The 24,045-nt window shown below is 36.5% G+C and overlaps 1 protein-coding gene across 1 annotated transcript in view; it reads right to left on the bottom strand.

Annotated features, from left to right (window-relative positions):
- The window catches only part of TRAPPC8 (trafficking protein particle complex 8), a gene marked incomplete at its 5' end in the record, with an annotated part of 46,658 nt that extends 22,860 nt beyond the window's left edge, over positions 1 to 23,798 (bottom strand). Inside the window, 16 exons of the mRNA XM_010187190.1 lie at positions 359 to 433; positions 1,540 to 1,670; positions 1,866 to 2,060; positions 2,793 to 2,901; positions 3,980 to 4,204; positions 6,924 to 7,055; positions 8,604 to 8,709; positions 8,961 to 9,061; positions 10,339 to 10,489; positions 11,453 to 11,568; positions 14,730 to 14,977; positions 15,483 to 15,570; positions 16,160 to 16,313; positions 16,720 to 16,894; positions 18,237 to 18,326; positions 23,604 to 23,798. Coding sequence (XP_010185492.1) covers positions 359 to 433; positions 1,540 to 1,670; positions 1,866 to 2,060; positions 2,793 to 2,901; positions 3,980 to 4,204; positions 6,924 to 7,055; positions 8,604 to 8,709; positions 8,961 to 9,061; positions 10,339 to 10,489; positions 11,453 to 11,568; positions 14,730 to 14,977; positions 15,483 to 15,570; positions 16,160 to 16,313; positions 16,720 to 16,894; positions 18,237 to 18,326; positions 23,604 to 23,798 — 2,291 coding nt within the window. The remainder of the gene's footprint in view (positions 1 to 358; positions 434 to 1,539; positions 1,671 to 1,865; positions 2,061 to 2,792; positions 2,902 to 3,979; positions 4,205 to 6,923; positions 7,056 to 8,603; positions 8,710 to 8,960; positions 9,062 to 10,338; positions 10,490 to 11,452; positions 11,569 to 14,729; positions 14,978 to 15,482; positions 15,571 to 16,159; positions 16,314 to 16,719; positions 16,895 to 18,236; positions 18,327 to 23,603) is intronic.
- Between the last annotated feature and the right edge of the window lie 247 nt (positions 23,799 to 24,045).

The raw sequence follows: 24,045 nt of genomic DNA on the forward strand, positions 1-24,045 counted from the left end.
CCTGCTTAAGTAGGGCCATCTAGAGCCAGCTGCCCAGGACCATGTCCAAATGGTTTTTTGTATCTTCAAGAATGGAAACTCCACAACCTCTCTGTGCCCAGTGCTCAGTCACCATCAGAGTGTTCACATCCTAGTGCTCAGATGGAGCCTCCTGTCTTTCAGTTTGTGCCCACTGCCTCTTATACTGTCACATTCTCCCTTCAGATCCTTATACACACTGAACAGATTCAGAAGTTCCAGTACTTGATACATCAGTCTTCTGTGAGTTTAGCATTAAGTTCAGAACATAACAAGTCTGAACTCCACCCTGAAGTTCAACACTGAAAAGACTATTTTTAAAACAAAGTATAGTACTTACCACTTTTGTCTCCTCACTATTAATTAAAAATTCAGCTATTGCTTCAGTTCCTATCATATCATCATCACACATTCCCTGAAAAGAAGAAACAGCTTTTCAGATGCCATTACTCCTAGGCAGAAAAACTGCCATAAATTTTGCTTCCCACACCTTTCCTAAAGTGTAAAGGAAAAAAAAAAACCAACCATTTTGAACTGCTGACAGTTAGGACCAGCAGGTAATATATGTCCAGCTTCTCAGGCTTTTGGAATCAAAGAAGCCACTAGAGACTTCAGTAAACACTTACTGAAGAGTGAAATTTAAGATTTATCGCTATAAATTGGAAGCATTCCCAATCAATTTCACTGATACTCACAGAAGTATTTATCACATCATTAAAGCACCAGTTCTGACCAGAACAGAAGGGAATGGTACAGTAATCCTTGAGACTTATTTATATGAAACATGTTTATAAATCTGGGAAACTCTTACAGCACCTTTAGAGATCACTATGTTCTGAATGCTTTTGGCCAGGAAACCAAGTGAAGGAATTTACTGTGATATTAAGTGTTGGAACATACCAAAACCTTAAAAATATGAATGCAAGAACAGGCCTTCAGAGGGAACTTTTGACAGTATCAGTTGAAGCATTAAATTAATAGTAGTAAGCAGTTCATTGAAAGTACTCAAAACATTAATTTTTAATACAGTAAGCTTTCATTTTCCTTCGAATCAAGATACCAAGATGTTCCTATGGCATACCAGCAGTTTTTCAGAACACACATTTCACTATGTACAGTAGCTCCAGTAGCTTGAGTGAGAAAAAGGCAATATATCCAATAGACAAAAAAGATAACATACCCATTGACACTGCAAGTTATTTCTGTTGGTCAAGGCTAGTGTGACTAAAAATAGATGTACAACACATACAATGAAACGTTGAAAGTATTTTACTTTGCATTAGGCTTCACAATACTCATAACAGTACATTTGTTAACTTGGCTGCTTTGTGTCCTATGGATATAGGAAAATCTAAACAGTGGATAAAGACATTCAGTAGCTACTTTTTTGCCCTTTAAAAAAGAAATTACACTTAAACCAGTTTTTTTTTCATACTACAGAGTTTTAAAGACTTCAGTTAACACATACTCCATAACTGTAGCTGCTTGGTTTTGGTTGAAAAAGGACGAAGCTTGTCTTACCAGCTCTTTTGTTTCTCCATCACGCTTTGCATTGAAGTCTTTAGGCTGAAACTTCCACAGCAATGAAAGGTCAGTCAAAAGAAGTGGAACTTTCAGAGGGTTTCGGAAGGACACTTCTACAGTTATAGGTTCTATTTAAAAAGTGCAAGAAAATTATAACAGGCTATCACTACCACAACCCTTCAGATTCAGGCTCAACTAACTCAAACCATTGGTTCAAAGAACCAATCAAAAAACATTGGTTTAAAACTACAATAACACATGAAATACTGTACAAATTTATCTAACTCACTTTATTTCTGAACTGTATAAAATCTTAACTTTACCTTCTATCACAGCAAGTGGAAATTTGGAGTTATCCGAGTAGCGATTTAAACAGAACTGTGTTGGTTGAAAGTTTGAAGGTAGTACTCCTTTATTTATCACAGAAACAACCTGCTCTTCAAGTTCCTTCCACTGTTGCGATGATTCTGAGTCATACTCCTGATCCAGACTTACGTGCGTAGCTGCCTGCTTTTCACCTAGTACAAGTAAGGCAGTCTTAGAAGAGGAGAACAGTGACATGCAACAGTTGCAACAAAGGGCTGCACTGGCAAATTAAGTGTTGTTAAAAATATTTTAAGGTATCAGTTGCTGTCAATTACAATTGATTTAAGTCAGTGAATCACAAGACATTTTGAAATACACACATAGAAGACAATACTCAGGATGATTTGAGTATACTTCCATCTGCAAATTGTGGAATTTCAAAGTTTTAGCATGCTACACAGTACGCTCAGCTTACAGATTATTTTATGACAGACCACAGGCCCACAGTACAGCCCTGGTTTATGTAAGAAGTTCCATTCAGCTTACTTTACATTCAGGAATCAGTGTTTCAAACATTTCATCCAAGAAAAAGTTAACTGTAAAGATAATTTTTATTTCTAGCATTAGCACTAGTGTCTAGCGTTTTCTAAAGCAGTAATAATCCCTTTAATAAAGTTCATTACAGACTTGCATTGAAGCTTTCCAGCTAAGAAAAACAGTGGAAGTCAGCACATCTGCATACATGTACTTCATATTTACACAGAAAGTCTGAAAACATCTAGCAAGTAGATACTAAGCTTAAGTTTTAAATCTTACTTAAGAAGTTATCTTGTTACATTAGTTTTACATAATGATAGGCTATTTTTTTTCAAAAGGACAACTCTTGCATATATTTTGGTTCCATAAATAAGGAACTTCAATCTATTTATATAAAATTTTCTAACCTTCTGCGGGTCTTCGATCATGCCCAAAGAAAACACGGGTTGCTGAGCTGTTAATATATGGTAAAGGAAGCTGCGGTAAGGGACCATCAGGTGATAGCTGGGTCACATTCTGGAGCAAAGGAGGAAAACAATGTCATGCCATTATGCAAATATATGGTGTCTATGCTGTATATTACCAACAATCAAATGGTGAGGTAACCAAATAGAAGCACTCAGTGTTTGAACACGTAGTATTTTTAAGATGCCTACATCATTTAAATTAACTGTTTTGATAGTTATTTATGCATTGACAGTCTGAAGCAGTATTGTTTTTTCTTCAATGAGAGTTTAAAGTTCATTAAATCTTTATGGGAAAATGAGAATAATTATTTCAATCCAGCATTCTAATCACTACTGTAGCTGCATGGCTATCACAAGCTTTATTTGATGCAAAACTTGACTAACTCAGAATTTGATCAACTACCTTCACTACACTACTACCATTATACAATACTCACAACAGTGACCTGTGGACTCAAATATCAGTCTTGGATATGATCTACCATAACTTAGCAAACACCTCAGAAATTCTGTTTACAAGCTTTAAAAGACAGCGAGGTAACTACATGGCTGAAAGTTGTGTGGTGATATCAGCACTAAACATCCCATAATGTACATGGTCTACTACAGTCCAGAATCACTCAAACTTGTAGCCTACTTGAGTCACTTTGTCTATAAAAGCCCATATTAAAGAATAAAGCTTACAACAACATGGATGAGGAGTACTTCATAGTGCTAGAAAAGCTGACAGAGCTACCTAGTCTTTATTCAACAATTATTATCAAAAGCCTCAAAATTATTATAAATTACTCAAAAGAAAAACAGATCCACTTCCTCTAAAAGAAGCTAAACTACCACAAGCTGCAATTCAGCCATGACCCTTAAAAGGAAGAACTCATTTTACTGAAATAAAAACATGTACTGAGAGTCACACTAATACCCATCAGTGGAAGTACACTTAATACACACACAAGATGCAGCGTATTTTTTCTTTTGAAGCCTAAAGCAAAAAATTAACACATCAACTAGAGAAACAACCCCAGAACAAAGCAGGTATGACAGAAAACCATTTAATGACTTTATAGAAGAGTTACTGGTAATAAAATTACTGATTACTTAAGGAATAAAGACAACAAAAAGTCATTTACCTTATAAACATAGAGATATTCTCTCAAAAAAGCTCCTTGCTGAGCTGGAGGTTGCTTACTATCATTGATCAAAATATGCCTGAAGGCAGACACAGCATTGTCAAGCTGACGAAGCGTAAAGGACTGACGACCAATAGTGAAGTTAATATGATCTTCTGCAAGAGACCAGCCTTTCCCTTTGTAAACCTGCATGGCTTGACAGTAGCAACGTAAGGCATGTTTTTTCTGCAAGAAAAAATGAACAAAATTATTTCTCAAATAATCCCATTAACCACTCATTCTAATTCTAATATTAGCAAGATTGACCAGTAAGTCAGAAAAGTAACTGAAGTTTTTACCACCACCTCCACTATGCTAAGTGTAATGTTTGCAGAACTACACATTATAGCATCTGGTCAACATTAACCTAAGCACAGAAGTGTTGGTTCTTACAGTACAGAGCCTAGCCTGCAGATTAAGTTCATGATTTCAAAACTGGTGTAAGGAGGGCCACAAAGACAACCAAAGGGCTGGAGCACCTCTCCTGCGAAGACAGGCTGAGAGAGTTGGGGTTGTTCAGCCTGGAGAAGAGAAGGCTCTAGGGAGACCTTATAGCAGCCTCCCAGTACCTGAAAGATTCCTATATAAAGTCTGAGGAAGAGCTGTTCACTGGGGCATGTAGTGATAGGATGAGGGGTAATGGTTTAAAACTAGAAAAAGGTAGATTTAGGTTGGATATTAGGAAAGAGTTTTTCAACATGAGGGTGAGAGATCACTGGAACAGGTTGTCCAGAGAAGTGGTGGAGGCCCCATCTCTGGAGATAGTCAAGGTCAAGCTTGATAGGGCTCTGAGCAACCTGATCTAGTAACATTGTCCCTGCTCACTGCAGGGGGGTTGGACTAAATGATCTTTAAAGGTCCCTTCCAACCCAATACATTCCATGAGTCCATAAGTTAAAAAAAGCGAGTGTTCTGCATTGCTTTAGGACTGACTTGCTGAAGCCTACAGAGCTCCCCTGCCAAGCCTCAGGACATAAGCTAGATTTAACACATTTCATTTCACTTCCATAATCAAACTTTCAGTGTGACATTTGCAGTTGATTGTTGTTCAGTAGATACACCTGCCAAGAAAACCAACAAGACACAGCCCTACAGTACATACAAGACAAAATTAGCAATCATATCAGCTACTGGGAGACAGATGGTCTGCTCCAATCAGCTCCACAGTTCCTTTCCTGTACATACCTTAGAATCTGGGCATTCAATCCGAAGCCTAGGCCTTTAACATCTGCCTTAACAACAGCAGGTATTACTGACACTTTAAAATATGGTATTATAGCATGCAGCTGAGCAGCTTGGCTGACTTCTCTTCAGTAGCATTTAATATTTAGCTGTCACTAAGGATATGAGGGGAAAATAAAACAAACACCAAAACAACCTACATTTACTGTAACACTGAAAAAGCATTCCTTGGAAACCAGAATCCCTACAAGAATTAGACACAATGAGAGAGCTGTTAAATGAAGACAAAGTCAAAGCTTTACAAAATGCATGCACTTTTCCAAGCAAAGGAGAGAGATATAAAAGAATAAATAATAAAAAAACTCTGATCAATAGCTCCCTGTCAGTACTGTATTGTCAAAACAATAGACAGAGAAATTACTGCATTAAGAGAGCCAAGTTGGGGGAGAGGGAGGAGGCAGGAAACACTCCTACTGTTTTTCACATCTGTGATTTTAAATACAGAAGCTAAGAGGAAAACAATACATTCTCTGGTCCTTACCAAGATGATAAAAAAAACCCAACAAAACAGAGATTGAGTGGGTGTTGTGGTGTACTGGGACAGAATTTTAAGCTTTCTGCTGAGGAAAACCGTGATTCTGTAAGGACTACAACACTCCTTCTCATGGGAACAAAGTGATAAAACTTTGCTATCAGTTTCAGCTAAAGTTGGTTTGTGACACTCAAGGTTTTCAGCAGTCTTGAGATAAACAGGTGCAGAAGCTGCGGGGAGCAGAAACCCAGGGGAGCTGACCCTAAGCTGACTAATGAATAATATTCATGCCATAAACATCACACTCACTATAAATTCACTCCTCCTTTTCCCTCTAGTTGGGGAGGAGGCATCGGGTGATAGAGCAACTGTATAAATGACAGTGGGGTGGGAAAACAGCCTCTAAGACCACAGGGCTTTGTTTTGAACAGAATTCTGATGCCTGGGTTCTCCTGTATTATTGATTTCCAATACAAATTTCTTTCTATTACAGGTTTGCAGCTTAACAGTAAACTGAAACTGACTGTATTCAGTCACAGCCCCATCACTGAACTTTGGTGCCTAACCTCAGCAGAATCCAAGCACAAGCTATCTTTAGAATCTATCCCACACCCGAGGCAGAAACCAAGTACATGAGTTATAGCCAACAAACTTTGAGTTTATTTACCACCAAGTCAGAGTTGCCTGCATAGGAAAGTGGATGGAAATAGAAACAATTTGTATTGTTTTAATTACTAATTAAGTTTAAGCAGCTATAAAAAGATGCTTTAGTTTATCTTGCAGTAACTGCACATACACCTGCTCCTTCACTAAAAATCATGTGGTTAAGGTACCACGAAAAACAGGTATCTAAATTTTGCTATTATTCTAATAAATTAAGAGTTTAACAAATCCCTAACTTTTGTAACACACTCATATAATATTTCACTGTCTATAAAATTGAGACCCAGAAATGAAAACACGCATCACTGAAGTTTAAAGCCAGCGATCTTCAGCATTACTTGAAATACAGAAGAAAAGATTATGCCTATCAATGCAGAAGTCATTTTCAGAACATCAACGATAAATACTTCTAATACAAAAGCATCAGAGGCCAAGCATCTTTTTCCAGACTAATGACACATTTAACATGCTTTTCAGATTAAGTATCAAATACCAGGCATATTTTCCACACCAAAAAGTAGTACTTACCTGGCCTGCTTTACTAAACCTATGGCCAGCCAGTATCATATGAAACGCAAACTTTCTAACCATGGGACTTTTCATGTTTATAAAGCAGTGGGCTGCCTGCTCCAACAGAAGTGCACTGCGAAGATCTGAATCCTATTTAAAAGAAAAAATGAGAATCAGCCTTGAAGTTGAATAAAAATATGAAGATAACAGTGGCTTTGTTTTGATGTTAACAGAGAACGCAAGCTGTAATAGGGCAGGGAAGCTGAAGATATACAAACTTTTATATACAAACATTGTATGTATATCTGTGCGTGTAAAAGAAAACAGAAGTATTTTTCACTTTGTTATATACCAAACACACTACTATTCTTTTCCAGTGGAGAGATTTACGTATCAACCTGTTTCAGCACAAGCGACAAAATAAGTATTTTCTGCCTTTTCAGTTACTCAGGCTGCAGTTTCTAACACTTACCACTATCTCTGAAGCACTCTGCTACTTCCCTCCCTCCCCCCACAGATATTAAGGCTAGAAACAAAAAACGAGCTTTAAAAGGATGAAAGAAAAATAGAGGGAGCAATGGAACTTAGTGAATTTGTATCGCAAGAACCAGGATGATTCCTTGATAATGTACAATTTCTTACTATTACTCCATTCTCTTGTCGTGCCAAGACACAGCTATGTTACTTCAGCTAACCAGAACAGAATCTATTCTATTTTACCAAAATGGTTATTAATGATATCCACGTATGCATCTAGACTACAACTGTATTCTGACACCTATATAATATCCTCTGAAGATTTTCCTTGCAACTGCCAAAAGGCACCATAAGCATACACCATAAAATTTTAAGTAATAAAATGGTAGTGCAGAGCCAGTAGCGTTTAAACTCCTTGTTTAAATAACTTATATTGCTCATATATAGATTTTGGTAGCAAGTTTAAGTTGAAAGGGCAAGAAAGAAGCTACAAAGACACTTAAGAAAAAAACTTGCAGAACTAAGCAAATTTACTCCATGCTTAATCTCTCCCAGGAAGAGTCTCAGAAGCATCACATTTGGTGCAGCTGGCCACAAAGCCAGAACTAACTGCCAGTTAAGACTTTCCTTCAAGCTACATAGAAGATGGTACACTACTCCTGGTATTACATTTGTTTCATTCTTTTTCAAGCAAGACACTTTCTGGGCTGTTAGAAGCTAATTCCATGCTTAATTTACACCAATTAATATTACAGAACTATTCAGACCAGCATTCACTTACACAGTAAGATTCTAATGATTCGTAGCAGCTGAGCTACAGAAATGCCTTTGTTACTTAAACTATAGAGAACTTCCGATTATATGTAGGAGAGTATCCATTACAACTCCGGCAAGCCATGCTAATACTTTTAACCCATGAGTTCTTAAGCTGAAAGTATGCCATATAAGAGCTAAGCAGATGTCTAAGAAAAATTAAAGTCAAAGATAACAGATGCATGATTATCACCTTTACAGAAGTCAAGCAAGTCACTCGACTAGAACAAACAACAGTACTTAGGTTCTTCACCTGCAGTGTAAACTGTTTTTTTCACTTCATGCTTTATATTTGCAACCTTTAGCTAGCAAGTATCATGGGATAAAAATTAGAACATAACCTAGAAGTGCATGGGTAAGCAAACAAACAGGGAGGACAAGAGTGGAAAAAGCTATGAAGCGTTTTACCTCACTGGTTAAACGAATCAGAAGAGCAGCTGCCTCTGAATATTTGCTTTGACTTTTCAAGATTTCAGCACTAAGCAGCACACAGCGTTCAGCCAGAACCATGTTCCTAAAGTAACAACATAGATGTATTAATAAATATTTATCCAGATAAACCACAGAAAACTTTTCACCTCAAATCTGACAAGTTTTCTCCACATCTCATCAGACTCATGTTCTGTTGTTTATCCTTCTTAAAGTAAAATGTATGAAAGTTCATTGACATATTAAGTGTCTTATCCTACTATAACAGCAGCTTTTCAAAAGTCAAAGCTAAGTCTTTCAACTTTAATTGAGTCAGTATGAAAGTAAATGACATACTTGCAGATATCTCGATAGGTCTGAATTGCTGTTTCCATATAATGAGCAGGATATGGTCTAGGAGCTCCAGGCTGAAGAAAAGCTGATACTGCTGCCATTTCCTGCAAAAGAAGTTCAGTAGTGTCACTGTAGTTTTTTCAAAAAAACTGTAAGCCTCAAAGTGCTGAGGAACACATTTCAACAGCTACGAGTTCAAGATCTCAATCTAATCAGTTACTGGTATATAACAGTGCATACACTGTAACTGATAAAAAAGGTTTAATAAAATAGCCTATTTATGGCTCTGCTTGTAATTAACTAGACGGCAGCAAGAGAGTTATACACACTCACACCAGTGTCCTTAACACTACGAAGAAGCATTGATCCAGTACTGCTTTACAAGTCCAAGAAATAGTTCCTCATTGCAGGAACAATCTTTCTGATAGAGTAACACTACCATCTATTTTAAGATGAGGACTGTTTTCTGAGTTTTGCCTAAATGAAGTTACATTCTCATTTTCCAAGGAAACTCTAGTAAAGATGCACTCTATAATTTTACTTCCTTCCTTATGGGGTAAAGATAGGATAGCAAAGTTTTTCTGCAGTGAGTAAAGGCTAAGACTTGTAGGTTGCCAAAACTGGTAATTAAGACCTCTACAAACCATTCATTAAGAAATTACAATCTCTTGTCAGATTATCCAAATGCAGAACAACCGTCTGTGCTGCAAAAATACACATTTATGTAAAGGTTTTACACGAAGATGAGGCAGCGTACAATAATGCTTCCACAGCTCTACAAAGTAAAGTTTCAAATTTCATCAATTTAACCAGAGAAGTCTACAAAACAGCTTATTTTTTTTCCCCAGCATTTCCATTTATCTTATTGAAAATTAATTTAGTCCTGTATCTTCAGTCTCAAGAGAGCTAATGAATGTCTGTGTTTACAGTGAAGTTCAGCAGTGACATATTCAAACTATATCCCTCAAGAGTCTTAAAAATATATGGTACAATACCATATTTATAGCAACATAGTCAACTTCCTGGCAAATAAGTATTTTGCTAAAGTCAAAAAGAGACACTACCAAATTATTTCATACCTATTTCTCAGTTATTAGACAAGTTTAAAGACCCATTTTGCTGAAGGTTGCATTCTAGGTATTCTTCTCCCTATTTCACATTTTAAGAATTAACTCTTCAATTTTTACTCACATCTTTATTACCTTCATAAAACAGCTGCAAATAGATTTGAACACACTGGAAGATGTGCTAAACACATGCAACAAATTTGGCAAGATCCTTATAAATTGGGAGGTGGAGGGAAGAGATTGCATTTTGTTACCTTCAGACAAATATTAGAGATTATTTGGAAAAGTTCACAGAATATTTATGTTATACCAACCAGTGCTCCAGCTGCATAAAGCATTGCCTGATCATTTAAGAAGTCTTTCTTTGCTGTATGGTAACAGCTATATGCAAGTTCATAGTGTTGAACCAAAAAGCACAAGTCTGCCATTTTCCGGATTTGAAGCTCTGGTGCTTCTGGTGGATACCTATAAATGCAAATATTTAAATTTAAAGTTATAATCTTAATAAATAGAGCCTGACATGCTCTCTAAAGTCTTCCTCTCTCTTCTTAATTTCTATTCACAAAGTAGGAACAACTGTATCACTTCAGCCTTACCCAAAAAAACAGTTAAGAAAAGTGAAGCTGCTTCCTTTCTGCCACACGTAACTTGGTTTTACACCCTACCTTCCAATTAACAAGATTCACTGTTCCACTAACATTCAAAACAAGCATTCCTCTTAGTAAAGAGATAATGAAAAAAGTATGCAGCTATCACTGAAACTGCTCAGCAAGATTAACTGTTAGAGCTAAGCACCATATGAGAAGGAAAAAAGTAAGACCAACTGTTTGCCTAGTTGTAGTTGTTACTTCTCACCATTTGTCTTGAAAGAAAAAATCCACCAAAAAAACTGTCTTATGCCAAAACACTGGGCAAGTTCCTGTCCTCTGCAAGCATCAGTCTAACTTTTGTCAGGGACACTGACTTTGGCTAGGTAACACCCAAGAAATATTTAGACTTCTGTGGTTAAGATAAGACAGCTGAAGAGAGTGCTTCTTGTGATTATACATCCTCATAGAGGGAAATTAGAAAGCATAAAGAATTAATGTTCTGGTAAAATTTAAAACCTGGTTTTAGCGTAAAATACAGGTGCAAAAAGTATGAAATTCCCCTCGATTTAGCTCTCAAATGCACTTGCAAAAGCAATATACTTAATACTCAAATACAGTAAATTACATAGATAAACAAAAACAAGTACAGGTTTGGCTTAAATAAGAAAAAAGCTTATACTAATTTTAAAAATCCCTTACAGTAGATCATAGCTTCTTTTTATTACAATATTGCTTATTTGGTCCACTTTGCATAACACCAAATAAATACAGGCTTTTAGTAAAAAAAAAAAGTACACATTCAGTTTAGATCCAAAAGGTAAGGACTGAAGCTACTTACAGCAAACCAGAAGTATTTTTCAGTTCATTTATACTTTTCTCTGGAACCTTGCTGCCACTAAACCATTTTTTAGTAGCAAAAATCAGTGATCGACTCAAGCCTTTCCTGGATATTAACTACAAAAAGAGACTAAATTAGAGCACTATATTGCAAGATGTAAGCTAATGTAAGTTAAGCTAATACGAAAACCCAAGCTACATTAAGGTTCTTTCCATAAAACAGAAATAAGTAAAAACAATAAAATAACCAAGAGCATACTCTTAATTCTTTTATTTCTTAATTCTTTAGAATTAATCACTGACACAGACAGAAGTTGCACTTCATATATTTATACTGTTTCAGGCAGCTGAGGTTCACTATTGGTGCTGTAAACTGCAGACATCGCAATCCTAAGAACTGAAATATTTAATGTATCTAAAATCTAACAGAGTATCTAATTTCTGGTATTAGTCCAACCTAACATCTAGACTAAGTGCTCACTTCAAGAGAGAACATCCTCCCTGTCACAACCCAGAAAGCATCACCACATTATAAACACCGATTTCAAGTGTCAAGGGTACCAGTCATACATGCAAGCTAGGTTATACAACTTTGTTCTTTTAGATAATTTCCATCAATGAGGAAACTTCCACAGGGAATTACCATTCCCAAGATCTAAGGCAAATTACATCCCTTTTTAAAGAAAATTTCAAAAGTCGTAACATCGTGTTTTTCTTACCACCACAAGGAACGTATTACTACATTCCTAATAGTCAGGCTGTTTGTGCCTTTATGTATGCACTTCTTTTTATGTTTCTGTATAAAAAACTTTCCAAGCATAAACATGGTCAGCATATACAAGGTCCCAAACATTAATTCAGGAAGAGAGTGTTCCTTACAGCATATTATACTTAGTATCAAAATCCCTCTATAACCTGAATGGATAATTCAATCAAAATACAGAGTTCAGATAACAGACTGATATTTGAGTCAAAGTTTGATACTCAATACAGTAATTTGATTGTAAATCAATCCACCTCTCCAGCTGCTTAAAACCATATGAAAGTGAAATACTTGTAAATGAAAAGACCTTATTGTGATGGAAATAACTTTAATGTGTATCCTTGACTTAAGTACTGTGTTCAGTTTCGGAGTCTCCAACACAAAAAGGACATTGTAGTGCTGGAGTGGGTCCAGAGGAAGGCCACAAAGATGATCAAAGGGCTGGAGCACCTCTCCTACAAAGATAGGCTGAGACAGTTGGAGTTGTTCAGCCTGAAGAAAAGATGGCTCCAGGTAGACCTTAGAGTGACTTTCCAGTACCTGAAAGATGCCTATAAGAAATCTGAGGGAGAGCTGTTCACTAGGGCATGTAGCAACAGGACAAGGGCTAATGGTTTTAAACTAGAAAAGGGTAGATTTGGGTTGGATATTAGGAAAAAGTTCTTCAGTATGAGGGTGATAGATCACTGGAACAGGTTGCCCAGAGAGGTGGTGGAGGCCCCATCCCTGGTGATATTCAAGGTCAGGCTTGATGGGGCTCTGAGCAACCTGATCTAGTAACACTGTCCCTGCTCACTGCAGGGGGGTTGGACTGGATGATCTTTAAAGGTCCCTTCCAACCCAACACATTCTAAGATATTAACTATCACACTTCTAAAAAAAAATCCTAGTTTGAGAAAAGACCATTCAGTTGCAAAAACTGCTGAGACCAAAACAGAATTGCAAAATTTAGGGTGTCCGTGCATTTCTCTGCCATGAAGTAGCAACAACTGAGTATGCAGCTTTTTTGCACACACTTATTGATAAAAATACATATCTTTAGTTGTGTACTTGTAGAGAGAGAGAAAAAGTTAGACACAAAGTCCAAGTCATGTACACCATGTAGCTGCATGCCTGGAAGCATGAAACTCAGCACTGGGCGAGGTGGCAAGCATTGGAAGTGCTTAGCACTGGGCGAGGTGGCAACCATCACTAGACCCCTATCTGGTGTTATCTGGATGCCTGGAGGAGTGTGAGATGAGGCAGAGGCCTCATGGTCCCAGTCCCCCATTTCTTTCCATCCCAAAGGAGCCATTACCTCTATCCATGCAGGTGTGAATTAACAGACTTTGTGACATTAACATAAGTTATAAGATTGTCTATAGTCATCCCCACCCTCATGTATGCCCCAGTGATGTAATGCAGAAATTTGAGTAATAACTAAAGATAAGGGGACACAATGCTAAAGACAAACATCCCAGGTGGTCTAATCCACTCAGGCACACTCCTGCCTGCTGTCACGTACATCAGCTGATAAAAACCCTAGGATTCATGCTAGAAAGGGGGAGTTACTTCTCCAGCCATAGAGTGATGAGAATCTTCCCCCTTGGTTGGAATGCTGGCCAAGGTAACTTATATGGGAGCCCTTACTTGGGGGGACAGGATGAACTCAGAACCATACCGATGAACTGGACAGATTGACGAATTTGCTCCCTCTCCATCCCCACCACTCGGGTCACCTTGTGGGTAAGATTATTTACCTCAGCTAACGCTGAGTGACGTATTTCCTCCTCAGGTTCATATTCCCTGAGTGTATTTTATATTCCTCCTCAGGTTCATTTCTAGGTTTCCCTGAGTGTATTTGCGGTTTTGCTCCACGGTATTTCTGTTCAACGAGCTTGTTTATTTGTCAGGTGGCCAGGCTTACTGTGGGCAAGTTGTTGTTGTTAGTATTTGTGTGTTTCATAGTGTATTGTTGTTGGTATTATATGAGTTATACAACCTTCAGTGTACCTGTAGCTTTTCAATTTATCACCGGCAATCCAAAAGAACCTGTAAATGTTGCTGTAAATAAACAATTACTATTTGTTTCCTGACTTGCGTCTGTCGCATATTCAGTGCTACCCTCACAAGACCGGATTTATTTCCCCATTTTTTGCAACAGTACTCTAATGCTGAAACACCAAAAGTGTACTTTGTTCCCTATGTCAGAATCATTGAAAAGCATCAAATATTAAGATTTTAGGAGGAAGGACAAACACCCCTCATAACAGTTCAGTCAGGCTTTCACCAAGAAGCCACCTTGCACTGTAGCTCTGTTAATACAAATCGGTTTTTGTTTTTCTAAAAGAAAAATTGATCAAAAATTATAACTTCAGCAGTTTATCTTAAGTTTACTTACACTTTTCAAAAAGATCATTGAATCATTACATGCAGAGGAAAGCAATACTTTCAAAACAGATTTCTGGATAACTGGATTTATACCTGAACTGTTTTCTATTATTAGAGCACAAAGTGTTTTTAAAAGTAAACTGACCTGATCATTAAGTTGTCGAATTGTCTTCTCTATATGTGGCAAAAGTCCCCTAAATGTGAATTCCTGTATGAATTGTCTAATTCGATCGTGATCTGTGAGTGTTAAACAAGCACCGTGAGGTGTTCCAGAATTTGACTTCTTTGAGTCTTGCAATGATGCAGCAGCCTTCATGTAATCCGTGCTATCCAAACTGCCACTGGGATGATCCAGTTGAAGGGGGTGAGTCTTAAAGTTATTTGCCAGGCCATCTATTGAAAGATTGAAACAAAAGTATAAAGTTACTTAAACATGTTGGTTTTAAAATGTCATTTTTACTAACATAAAAGAAATAGCTTTCCTTACTCAGAACTCTGTTATGCAAAGCTATTCAACAGTTGTTCTGTACTACAGATCAATGCTGAGCAGACAGCACCAGAACACTTACCTGGGTATTATATCACACCTGAAATTCTTCAAAAAGCTCAGGAATCTCAGGAACTACAACATGGCTAAGTATGTATGGTTTTGGTTTTCAACTACAGGGCCATCAAAACCAATCTCATTAAAGATACATCTACAAATTACCACCAACCCAGTAGATCAGCACCACAGCGTTTTTCTTTACGGACACCAGGTTGCATTAACTTTGAGCATTTAGAAACTTATTACTTTGAACTTCCTAAAAAAAAAATTACTGAAGTGGTTACTGTCCAAGACATAAAACAGCTGTATAAATGCTATCACATGAATGTTTTGATGAAGTTGTAAAAATACCTTTAATTTCACCATCTAAGCCATCTGATATCAAGTGATCAGTATTCTTGTTTGAAATGACAGCATACAGACAATCTTCATAGCAATCCTGCTAGAAAAAAAAAGGACAAAAGCAGTCAGAATTTTAAGAATACTAGAGCACACACACAGAGAAGTCAATAAACAGTAGTTGTTAAATCTAATAATAGTTAACTGAAATACTAGGAAAATAGAGATTTGCTCTATATATGCCTTTCTTAAGTAGTCAGTGAGACTTCAAGAACCTGCCCTAATGTAAACATGAAAGTTACATTCACCAACAAACAAAGCTAATATCTTCTAGCTTTGTCAAATAGCTTCACTGTCAACTAAAGCAAGCAACTCCAACTCTTACAGCAGTGCCTACAACAGTGAAAATATGCTCCCTAAATAAATTCCTGAGAAAGTTCATACAAAAAAAAAATCTAAATTGGACAGTCTAGCATTTCAGTGCTCCTTACTGTCAATTTAATTAGTATAGATGGCAGTTTTTTGAGAGAAGACTGATCTTATGCCCTCACAAAAAGTCATAGCTATGTTAGAAGTATCTTGACTGCCCATTCTGTAGAAACACACACATAAGACTAAGGCAAAATTTAAGACAACTAAACTGGACTTTCATAGGCACCTAATATATTGCTTTTAGAATACTGGAATACCTGGTTCTGGATAGTGTTTTTCTGAAGGTACTGACTCCAAGGATCTGGTATCTGCTCATCTGTTCCTCTATTAGACACTCGAGAATTTATTTTCAGCAAATAGCAACCCTGAGTTCCATACCTCTGCTTCATCTCTTCATAAATGGAGTCAGCTCTGAAAAAATAAAACAACATTTACCTTGTCACAGTATTAAAACAATTCTATTCTAAGTGCGTACCGCAACAAACTGATTTAGATTATTATCCATAGGGATTAAAAAGGAAAATTCTCCTATCTTTGAAGCAGCCCTTTATGCAAGAGTGAAGCTGAGAATCTTTAAGAACTAGATTCAGCAAACTAACAGAGAAAGCTTCTACCTCAAGATGCTAGAATTTCTTCTTTTCATTTTATATGAAAACAAGAAGTAGATCTAAAAATAATATTTAAGGAACTCTGCCTTGATAATAGTCAGCATACTAGTTAGTGGATCCTGTTAATGTCCGATCTCAACAGAATTTACAAATGCAAACATTTCAGTCAAAGATTTCATCCGTAAGTTCACTGAAGGCAAGAGACCCACCTTTGTTCTTCTCCTGTGCTTACGTCATGTAGTAACACATAGTACTTGAGAGTGTTTGGTATAAACCACTTGGGATATAAGTATTCACTACTATGCTGAATTCGATGTTGCTCTTGAGACAGCTTCAGAAATTGCTCCACAGGCTCTGGTTCGCTAGAAGAAACTACAAGCATACCTAAATTCATGTTAAGGATGTTTACCAAAAGAACCCAAGAACAACCACTGATCATATAATTAAATGGGAAGTGCATGAGTATGATGTTTAAGCCTGAAAAACACACTAGCACAGAAGTATGTGCAATTAGAATTTGGCCTTAATCTTGATTTTAAAAAAAAAAACAAACACTATTTAAACTGTCAGTTAACTAACATCTGTAACATGAGATGAAACAGACGTTTGGTCCAATTCTGACATTGAATCCAAGTTTAAGACAATACATAATAGCTAATATTTCATTTAAGATTTTAGATACAGACTAACTGTTCACGTATGAAACATATACCTCAAATTCACCCCCAGTGTACTTCAGTTTTCAACTTCCAATGAGGGTTGGGACTTTGTTAATGTATCACCTGAGCAACAATAACAGCTGGTATCCAGAAACACAGCAACATCTTATGATTAAGAAGCGGAAGTGTTCAGATTTTCACCTCAATGCAACCCCACTGTCATTAAAAAGGAGCATCCTGCTCTGCTACACCTGTTCACCAAATCAAAGACATTAATTCAGAAAAGCCAGAAAGCAAGTTGTACTTTATATGTTACTAAAATTTAGAAGTCAAAGGCCAGAATCGGTATTGTGCTGAATCAGTTCTGCACAAATTGTTCTAACTGGTCCTAACGTATCTGTTTCACCACACTGCAATGAAAGTAAAGAGTAAGGAACAGAGTAGGTATTATGAAACCTACAGCACTATAATTATTGTAAAACTAAACACCAACTACACTATGAAACAGTGCATATTTTTATTTTCCCTGTAGACAAGCAAATTTGGCGTAAGTTTTGGTTTAAAAAAAAAGTGAAAGCATTTAGGCAACTTTCCAGATTTTTTTTGCCCAAAATAGCTCAAAGTTCACCAATTTTCCAAAACACCCTCCTCAACTTTCCCCCTCCATCTGCTAGAAAAAGCTATAAAAACCAGCAGGTGCATCCAAAACGCACAAACCTGTTATACATAAGGGACAGTCAACAGATAACCTAAAAAGCTACAGTCAGAAGTGTTTTAGCATGAGGAAGTTTAGTTTACAAGTATTAGCTTAGAGTTCAGATTGACACATTAAGAAGTGTGTTTAAAAAAAGGCAACAAAATAAAACCCAAAAGACCAAACTACACTAACCACAGAAAACCCTGATCACCTTACAAAAATAATCTGTATATTCAGACTTACTGAAAAATACATATTTCAAATCACAATGAAAAAAAGTTACTGCAAAATATCAAATACTACTACATTATGTTTCTGCATCTCACTCTAACAGCCTTCACCAGAGATGTCTGTAACACTCAAAGGATACATGCAACATAGTGGTTTAAGAATTCGTGGTCTGATGCAGGCATGGACTGAAGAAAGCACTCTCTGTAAGACTCAAACCAAGGAGTAGTAGCTGGAATACACAATAAGATAGGATTAATTAGAATATTCAGCAAAACTTCTGTTTACTCACAAATCAAAAGGAAATATGAAAGACTACACCTAAAAGTGAAGCTTGCAAACTCTGACAAGGTTTGCATGGCAGGGAAAAGAAAGGGGAACAGTATAGGAAGAAAGCATCTAAAATACACACAAACAGGAGAAAGAACAACATTTTTTTAATCAAATCTTGTGAAACAGTATTATCTTAAGCACCAACTTTCCCAATACTGTAGGCTCCTATGTATTCAGTCATTGTTAGAGTAACTACTCCTTACCACTCCTTTAAAAACACACACACACACACACACATATATATTTGGGAATGAAAAAAACCAAATCAAAATTCCTCTAGCAGTCATTGAATTTGCCTCAGCTAGGGATATCAGAACTGACCAAGACACAAAACTAATTTCTGAGTATTTAGAGGATCTAAGGATTACCAAAGCTCTATCCTTGCCAGCCTTTTGCAAGAGTTGTGACTTAGCTTGACAGTAGTCCCTTCCTCTGCCCTGCTAAAATAAACAGCTCAGCTGTCAGCTGGCAAAGCAGAGATTCGAAAGCCTAAAAGCTCAGATCTGAGTTGTGCTATTAATGCCTTATAATGTTAACCTGCCATGTTCAAATGCCCTTTAACAATAGGGATTTCATTTTTTTAAGAGAAATACATCAAGAGAAGTTAAGAATGTCTGGGACATCCAAAAAACATGAACTTAAAGATCTTGTCTGTTTCTTTCCACTCCAACTATCAGTCCAGCAACGAAGTATTACCTCTTCTTTTAAGGCTGTTTTATGCCATGTCAATTCTTGTGCTTTAAATTAATGCATTTTGTTTAGTGCTACATCATCAGGCCATCTTACATCAGCTTTGTCCACACAGGAATCAGATACCAGTCTCACTTCATAACTGAACTCACTCTAGCACTCAGCATACCTTGCATAAGAAAAGATCAAGAGGAAGCAAACTTCTAGCTTTGATTATAGCCTTTCTAGCAACTGCTCTTCTCCAAGCACTCATCCAGGGTATAAAAAGCTCTTGGCTTTACTAAGTCCAGCATTTAAATATGCCACCTATTTAAATTACGGTAAACACAGCTTGTTATTAAAGGCAAACCATGAAGTGACTCGTGCATATTTTCCACAAGTATAACAAAGCCCTGTAGTAACTTGGGTTCAAACCAAACAATGCTAAACTACTTAAGGCAGAAACTTGAACTGCATTTTAGTTTCAAGCTGTTTCCTGTTTTCCATTTTTGTTTTACAGGTGAACCACAAGCAAGGAAGGTTTTTGAAATCTTACATAGGTACAAATAGGGAAGTAATACTTTGTTTTGTGGGGTGTTGGGTTTTTTTCTCCATCTCCCCTTTCTCATACAGCCTATTAAGAACCTTGGAACCAGCTACACAAGCAACTGGATTCCCTCTACACAACCACAACATACATCAACAGCAGCATTCACTCCAGAGCATTTACAGGGCTGTAATCATTTATAATAGATACTTAAAATAATAAATATGCACCATATTCAAAGCAAAAACAATATTTGAAAAAGATTTCACAGATGTATTATGAAATGTTACATCAGTGCATAGCAACACTGTGTCATTTAAGCACACAGACCTGTATGTTTTGCATTTTTCCAGTAATGCGTTTCCAGTTAAACAAGCAGAATTGAAGTTTAAGTAAACCTGTTGATGTGTTAAGAAATTGTTAAGAAAAAAACCTGGTAAGTAATATTCATATGTAACAGCTTTAAGAATGAGAAGTCTGCTTTATGAAGTTTTGTACTTTTTAGCTACCTGCCTGACCAAGATGAATGTCACAGACTAGCACATTCAGAAAGAAAGGCATTTAGCAGCATCTGAACAGACACTATTGAAAGGATAACCATTACAAACCAAGGGCATAAACTTTGTTAACATCTCAAACTGAAAAACATCAAAATCTGGCTCTTACAGACCACAGCACAGAGCTTCACTGTAAGATGACAGGTCAATAATCAATGCATTTTGGCAGCAATAAGTCTTATAAACTAGGTGAAAATGTGTTACAGAGCTGCCTTTTTTTTTTTCATTGAAGAGAGTCATACTCCAGAAAGCATGTCAATACAGCAGAGGCATATGTCAACAGTCAACACTTCAGTACCAATTTGAAAAGCACTACTATCCCCTAAGAAGTACTAGAGAGAAGCAGAAAGTATTTACATTTGAGAAGTGACAGTATACAGTTCCATAGGATCAAACAAGACAGTGCTTTTACACCATCAGGTAATTTCCCACCACCACTCTGCACTTACCAAGTCTATAGAAAGACCAAATCATTTAGATTAACAGGAGTAGAGATGTGACTAAAAAAAAAAATTAAACCACCACCACCAATTTTTCATTTAGGGGGAAAAAAAAAAAGGAGGAACACACATCTACACCAAGAAAAGTGCTAAACAGTTGTAGCAGATGGTAAGGAAAGGTGGATGGGGCACATGGAAAAGGAATAAAGGGCAATTTGGCAAAGTGGCACCAACCACAAAAAAATACCTGAATAAAACGTGGATGTGTTCAGTTCCATCAGTGTCTCTTTCCAATTATTGTACCAAGGAACACTAGCTTTAACTGAGCGATCTGATAGAAAAAACATGATATCATTATACTAAAAAGGGTCAGGTGCAAACACACTATTGGCTTTTATGCTCTGGTATCATGGAGCAGAAAAATCTATACCATGCAGGCCCATCAGGGACTGAAGACATTTGATTCCAGCTAACTTAAATCACAAACATTTCAGGCACCTCAAAATTTGACAGTGTACTTTAATAGAATTCACTATTATTTCTGGTTCAGCCCAAATTCTGGGCTTGAATAAAAAATGGAAATCTATAAAGTACTAAAGAATGAAGCTATATTTAGAACTATTTCTATTTTTCTAGTTGTAAGACACTACAGATGCAAGACTCTAACTTCTGAGATTTCTCAGCCTGTAGTACTACAATTAAAGTAACTGAAGATGTTTAGCTGCAGAAAATGGTTGCCCCAACATTCTCTCTTATCTCCACCATATTTCTGCATGGCTGCATGCCAGCATTAGCATCACGCAGCCCTGAACAAACACAGCCAGGGAACTGATCCAGCTGAAAAAGTATTTGGGAAAAGGAAAAAAAAAAAATTAAGTCTTTAGTAGGATCACTTTCCCGAACTCTCCACATGGACCAGTACATGGGAGAAGCTGGCATGGCTGAATGCAAGCACCCTTTAAGCATTCAACCAGGTCTCTCAGTACAAGATGATTATGGAACTATGAGACTATTAAACAACAAGTGTAACATAGGATGACAAACTAAACCAATTCATCAGCAGTTCTAAAAGCTTTTTTAGAAAAGAGCAAGATAACGATCTCAGCTCCAGAAACACTCATACATGAGCTTCTAATGCAGTGTTCATATCTTCCTTCAAAATCAACTGCACTTGATCATCATTAAAGATTAAGGAAACACTGCTATCCTCAAAAACTAATTTTCCAAAAGGAAAACAGCAAATTAAAGAACAGATTAGAGTATTTCATATTTCCATGCAAAAAAATTATGTTTTGTTGCCAGGAATGAATGCTTCCATGTGTTTTCAATAAAATGCTCTAACAAAGTTGAAAAAAAAAATACGTTTCTTGGTAATACTCATAGTTTTCTAAGTAGAAAAGTAACTCTACCTGACAATCTAGGGCCTTTCTCATGTCCTCCTACAATGTAATGGAAACCAAGTTTCAGTATGTGCCAGCGCCAGTGTTTTGTGCTAAAGTCCTAAAACGGGGTATCAAAAAACTACAAAGCTGTTACATGTTTTTTTCCTTATGTATGATCTTAATCAGATTATCCATCTCTTCTTCTGTCAAATAAGCATATAGCCAGTCTGAATGGAAATAAGAACTTAATCACTGAAGACAGCTAAGTATGATAATTTGTACATTTGAGGTTCCAGCAGCAAATAAGGAAAACAAAGAGTTATTTTCTTCTACAACTACAAAGCATGGCTTGAGATAGCCACTATTCTCATTTCAATACCTCACTTCTAAATTGAGATCATTAGAAACGTTACGGAAAAGTCTCTTCACTGAAACAATTCTGCTTTATTAGGGTTTCCCAAACTCTAGAATTCAAGCAGATTTCCCTCCAAAGAAGTTTCACATGAAAATGGCAATTCACCAATTTCGCCAGGGGCACTGAAACAGAAGAAGGGTGTATTTTCCAACAGCTCTCAAAAATTAGAATATCCAGGTTCAAGTCTTTTCCTTTACTCTCAGTATTGCACATCAAGTTAAGGATGTGGGTTGTAAATTAGGTATCAAAGATGTAGAATTATGCAATTTTTCACCATCAACATTAAAAAAAAAATCAACATACTATGACAACACAACTTACTAATCCTCATGAATTTTCATCACTCTTTTGCACAGTCAAATTCCTCACTGCATGCTGAACTTTCAGTACAATGAGTTACTCATGTTTAAATAGGACAATGCATACATGCTCTGAATTAAGTATGTACTCAAAGGCTTTAATGGATTAGAGCCTTAATTGGGAGGAGTCTAATCTTCTCAGCTCTCAAGATCAGGTCTCGTATAGCATTATTCACAATGCCTTATCCATTGGAGATCTGAAAAATAGAATATTCTAGACATTTTGACAATGAAATATGAAGCGTGGAGCTTCATGGAAAAAAAAAACCACCACAAGGAATCACATACTTTTCCTCAAAACCTTTTTATCCTTTAAGTTTTTATGACAACCTTATGAACCCTATGCATTAGTAATTAAAAAGACAAACGGAAGAAGTCAGGAGGACTAACATGAAACTGTACGTTAGTACCAACATTGTAAATAAGTTCTAATATTTACTCAACCAAGTGTAACAAGCTTGTATATCAGTTTTGTAACAGGAAAACCACTCTAGTTCAATGAGCAATTAACACAACCAAAGCATGAATATTTTCTACATTAAAATAATGACAATTTAATACAAGTTCAGAAGAATTACAACATTAGAAAATATTAAATAAGGATTATTAATCTCTTTAGCACTATATAAAATGCTCTTTTAGCATTATATAAAACAAAAACTATTTGATAAATCTGAATCAAAGCAGTGACTCAAAACTAGTCAGCTCTGAGTAACTTCAATATATGCCACGAAATTGAAATTCCGGTTAGAAACCCTACAGTAATTTTTAGTTTCAGTTATAGAAAAATACAATATCATTACATACCACTAATGTTGAGATCATAATCTCCAGCTGTGATCACATTAGCTACTAGTCCTTCAGCAGGCTGACTGACAGACACAACGTCATTCAAAAGTTTTCGAATGGCACCAGGCTGAGGTGGGTGAGTAATAATGTTGTTGACAGCAATCTTCAAATTTTTAATTATATGAAGCTGATTATTAGGATCTCTCATGTGAACTAAAAAAGAAAAGAAATAGGCTTTATTAAGGAGTATAACAGAGTTAAAATAGTTACAATAAATTACTATTTCTCCAACAGATTTTTCTGTTTCTTTTAAGATTACTTTGTTCCTGCTCCAACATCAATTTCAGATCATATACCATAATACCTGAGCATCAGAAGTGGAATGGGAAGATGGGAAGAATGAAAAGTTACTTCATGTTCAGCATTAGGCTCATTTAGGCAAACTGATGAAAACCTAGCA

Source organism: Mesitornis unicolor, unplaced genomic scaffold (assembly GCF_000695765.1).
Source record: "Mesitornis unicolor isolate BGI_N332 unplaced genomic scaffold, ASM69576v1 scaffold10800, whole genome shotgun sequence".
Lineage (NCBI taxonomy): Eukaryota > Metazoa > Chordata > Aves > Mesitornithiformes > Mesitornithidae > Mesitornis > Mesitornis unicolor.